We start from the raw sequence: 4,747 nt of genomic DNA on the forward strand, positions 1-4,747 counted from the left end.
AACAAAAAACATGCCCACACTGCAAACTGCCTGTACTCTACTGAAGAATTTACCACAGTAGCTTACTGCCAATGCAAACAGAGCCACACTGGCTTGACAAACAGAACATTTATGAAGGAAATAATTAGGGTAAAACAAACACACTTCATAACTGAATGTGCATTTACAGAATGCTGCCATTTCATTGGCTGTGAGAGCTCAGGTGGGCTTGTCAGGGCAACCTCACAGGAAGCCTTACATCAATGCAATCTAATCTTTCTCCCTGTGATTTTATATAACTGTTGTTTCACACTCACCTTCTCACCTTCGCATAATCTATTAGCCGTCAAATGGCAGGAAGCTACCTGCTATCACAAAAACAGTGATTCTGAACATATGTTCTGAATCTCACAACAGGGTTTTCCTATGCCAAATTAACACTGAACACTGAAGTGCTTCTGAAGAGGCATTTAAGTGTCTTTATAGACTGTTTAATGCTGTTCATAGGTGGCATAAATGCATTTACAAAGCGACTGTATGCTTTGATACTAGGGGCTGAGGTTGGTCTGTGCAGGCAAGAAATCACTCTTTATGCAGTATTGTGCCTTCAAACTGAATCTTAAGCAGGCACAGAGCAACTTTAAAGGGATAGTTCACCCAAAAATGAAAATTCTGTCATTAATTACTTACCCTCATGTCGTTTCAGAACACAAATTAAGATGAAATCTGAAAGTATTCTGACCCTACATAGACTACTACATTCAAGGCCCAGAAAGGTAGTAAGGACTTCGACAGAATAATCCATGTGACATCAGTGGTTCAACTGTAATTTTCTAAGGCTACAAAAATACTTTATGTGTGCAAAAAACCCCACACAAAAATAACGACTTTTAATCAACAATTTCTTTAAAGATGAACGAAGGTCTTACGGGTTTGGAATGACATGACAGTGATCCCTTTAATTTGGCTGTGTAAACACACCTTTATACATTTTGATGTGTTCAGAATTGTGTGCTAAAAATATATATACATAAATCAATAAATAAACAAACTAACACACACATGGCTACCAGACATCACATCATAGGCTGCTGGTTAAAATAGTACATACATTTTTATCATTTTTGCAAATGCATCATCTTTCCGAAACGTAATAACTGACCTTTCACCTCTGATGAGAACTGGGCAGAGTGTCTTGCTTCGAAGAGCTTCAGTTCCTTGTTCAAGTCACAAACGGTCAAATCAATGTCCCATGACAGGATCCCTGTTAGACACACATTTAAAGGTATAGCTCACCGAAAAATTAAAATTCTGAAATTACTCATCCTTATGTCGTTCCAAACCCGTAAGACCTTTGTTCATCTTCGGAACACAAATTAAGATATTTTTGATAAAATCCAATAGTTTTCTGACCGTGCAAAGACAGCAACGATACTACCACGTTCAAGGCCCAAAAATGTAATAAAGACATCATTAAAATAGTCCATGTGGCATTAGTGGTTCAACCTTAATTTTATGAAGCTATGACAATACTTTTTGTGCACAAAGAAAACAAAAATAACAACTTTATTAAACAATTTCTTCTCTTCTATGTCAGTCTTGGTACTCTCGTGAACATGCGTTGAAAACTGACACGAAAGCAAAGAAATTGTTAAATAAAGTTGCTATTTGCACACAAAAAATATTCTCATAACTTCATAACTTTACGGTTGAACCACTGATGTCACATGGACTGTTTTAATGATGTCCTTACCACCTTTCTGGGTCTTGAATGTGTCAGTTGCGTTGCTGTCTATGCAGGGTCAGAAAGCTCTCAGATTTTATCCAAAACATCTTAATCTGTGTTCCGAAGGTGAACAAGGTCTTGCGGGTGTGGAACGACATGAGGGTGAGTAATTAATGACAGAATTTTAATTTTTGGATGAACTATCCCTTTAAGGACTCAATAGCACACAATGCTAAAATGTCACAAGATCAACAATACTCTACACAGAGGTTATACAGGCACTTGCAATTGATATAACTGCTAAAAAATATATACACTGTAAAAACTAAATTCGAAGTTGTAATTAAGACAAAGCAAGAAAACACTATTCCAATATTTTAACTTTAAAATGTAATGTTTAATTCAATGGGTTACATTTTAATTACTTGTGAAATTTACTGCTTTTTCTTAAAAAAAGGTTTCTGCACCATCCTTACAGTATGTGATGAACAAATATCATCTGTATAAGCAAACATGTCTTTGTATGATTCTCAGTTACTAACATCTGTTCCGCATTAGCGGTTCTGCACTGTTAATCTGAATTACGTCTGTTTGCTCCATGTGTAATTACTAAACTCTTCACGCAGCCCCAAAAGTATAAAACCCAAAAGTTGGCGACTCACCCTGTTTAATGTGTTCTTTCACTGAATCAAGCTGGTGATCTGTTGAAATGTCTCCAATCACAATAAGCATATAGTATCGAGTCTGGCAGAAAGGAGGACCGACACACCGCTGCTGTCCAAGGTGCTGAATAATCTCGCACTTCTCCTGAGGACCTGCAGCAGCATCTCCTAGCGGCATTTCCATGGTAACAGAATTTGGAGCTGAGGGATTTCTTGCATTTCCATGACAACTGCAGCCTCCAGCCCACTCCGTGGGGCGGGATTAGAGGAGGAGCGGAAAGAGTGGCTCGGAAAAGGCGTCCTGCTATTGGTTATCGGCTGCCAACAAACGCTTACATTTCATCATGACAACTTTGCTATCAGTAATGTATTCTGAGATACCTGGGGGAAATAGTTGTTTACGCTCCATCTGCAAATGACTTTTCATTACGCCAAGAAAATTGGATGTAATCCAGAATAAATTAATTCTCAAAAACCGATGTTTGCGATCTCACAGATCACTTCTTACTGAAAGACAACCACAGCCAAGATTTTCACTTATTCTAATCACATATTAGTGATCAATGAATCTTGTAATCTTATTTTTGTGCCAGGATCAGATTACACACAAGTACCTTGTATATTCTGTGTTTCTTTGTTGTTCTAATAGTAAAACAGATGCACTATGCCAATTCTTTCCTCTGTAACTTATGAGAAGATGAAGCTTAAGATTTGGCTGTTGTAAATCGAGTACACGATATATGATCCAAAGATTTTTCTCCATAAAACACGAATAATGGCCGACATGTTCAATGTCATATGCACTCCAGATGAAATATGATCTTTAGGCACATCTCACAGGGTTTGGTCATGGTTTGGGTTAGTATGGCTTTTAGTGGCTGATACTTGATATATAACATTTCCACAGTGTCTACAGTCATGAGTCAGCATCCTTTAAGAGGTTTACTGCAAAGTCCTTATTGCAGCAACCGGAACAAGAAGAGAAGGATTGTACACTGCCCTCTGCTGTTTATTTCAATGCACAAACAATATTTTACGTTATAATACTCGGATCCATTTTATTAAAATTCATTTTGAAAAGTAATATGCAAAATAGCAATGCAATATGTAAAATGGCAATGTATTTCTGTATTTAAACTGACATTTTCCCATACATACGTGCAACATTTAATGTTAAATGAAAATTAAATTATATATAATTTACACTTGCCATTTCCTACTCTAGTTTTAATATGTAAATTAAAAACATATTTCAGTGCTTTATAAGTTGCAAAATTCAAATGTATTACCAAAATTGATTATAGATTATATTAATACACAGTCATATTTTATAATACCATATTTTACATTCCATTTATATTTTGTCTAACATATAAACATAGTACTTTCTTGTTACAAATGACATCTCTTTATTATTTAGCATTGTTTGTATTATTTTCAAAACTTAATGATTGTGCATGCGCTCTGAAAAGTCTTATTGGATAGCTGTTAGATAATTATGTTCTCATGATTTTTTGATGGCTCACAGTTTACTGGAAAATTTCATGTTCTCATAAGTTCTTTTGGATAATGTATTTTTTCTTACCACACTCATATGCTGGACAGTTGTATGTAGTGCTCTTAATATCATTTACTATTGATTACCTTTCCACTAAGACATTGAATTCTGCAGCTCCTTCAGGATTTGGTTTCGATCTGAAGTAGGCCTATTTAGTTTGAAGGACTTCTTGTCTTGGCTACTAGTTTGGTTGCGTGTGTCACATTTGTATTACTCATATTATTTTATTTTAGTTTTATTCATTCCTTTTTTTTTTTGTAAAATGCTCTTTAGTCAAAATATCAGCCGCCACCAATGACCTACACTGCCATACACCCCAGCACGGCCGTTTCTGATCACCTACCTGCTTATGAATTATGCGGAATGACTGCAGAGACAGCCCATACCTGTTTGCTTTGAATATTTAATGCTCCTTATTGTCATCTTTTGTGGATGATCATGAATCATTTTTCTAAATGCACTTAGAGGCTAATCTGAACATGATTTGTGTATTCTCATCTACATGTCATGATAATTGTTAGTAATGTGATCTGTGTGTTGTAGTGTTTGGGAAAAGTCAAAGGCATTTTTTCGTGTCCTTTCATTCACTGTTTTACATGTGGAAAACACAGCTTTATTCATAAAATGTAATTGCATAATTGCACTGTTAATATTTCATTTTTGTTCATCTGGAGCTTTCGAATAAAACCCAACAGACACGTTTATTTACATAAATCAGCGAAAATTAAACACTGTCATTTGGCTCTTTATTATTCCTGTGTGTTTTGAAATCCGTTAGTTCCTATTAATTACCATGCGCGCGCATATCAAAAGATGCCAAGG

General features: G+C 35.8%; 1 protein-coding gene across 3 annotated transcripts in view; it reads right to left on the bottom strand.

Moving 5' to 3' along the window:
• map1aa (microtubule-associated protein 1Aa) overlaps positions 1 to 2,559 on the bottom strand; it is a 31,995-nt gene extending 29,436 nt beyond the window's left edge. For 2 of the 3 annotated variants that reach the window (XM_051115170.1, XM_051115169.1), the window contains exons 1-2: positions 2,368 to 2,559; positions 1,142 to 1,243 (exon numbers count right to left, since the gene is read on the bottom strand). In XM_051115170.1, the coding sequence (XP_050971127.1) occupies positions 1,142 to 1,243; positions 2,368 to 2,551 (286 nt within the window). In that variant the 5' untranslated portion in view covers positions 2,552 to 2,559. The remainder of the gene's footprint in view (positions 1 to 1,141; positions 1,244 to 2,367) is intronic. The other variant, XM_051115168.1, reaches the window with a different exon arrangement.
• Positions 2,560 to 4,747: the final 2,188 nt, after the last annotated feature.

Source organism: Labeo rohita, chromosome 7 (genome assembly GCF_022985175.1).
Source record: "Labeo rohita strain BAU-BD-2019 chromosome 7, IGBB_LRoh.1.0, whole genome shotgun sequence".
In the NCBI taxonomy this organism is placed as follows: domain Eukaryota; kingdom Metazoa; phylum Chordata; class Actinopteri; order Cypriniformes; family Cyprinidae; genus Labeo; species Labeo rohita.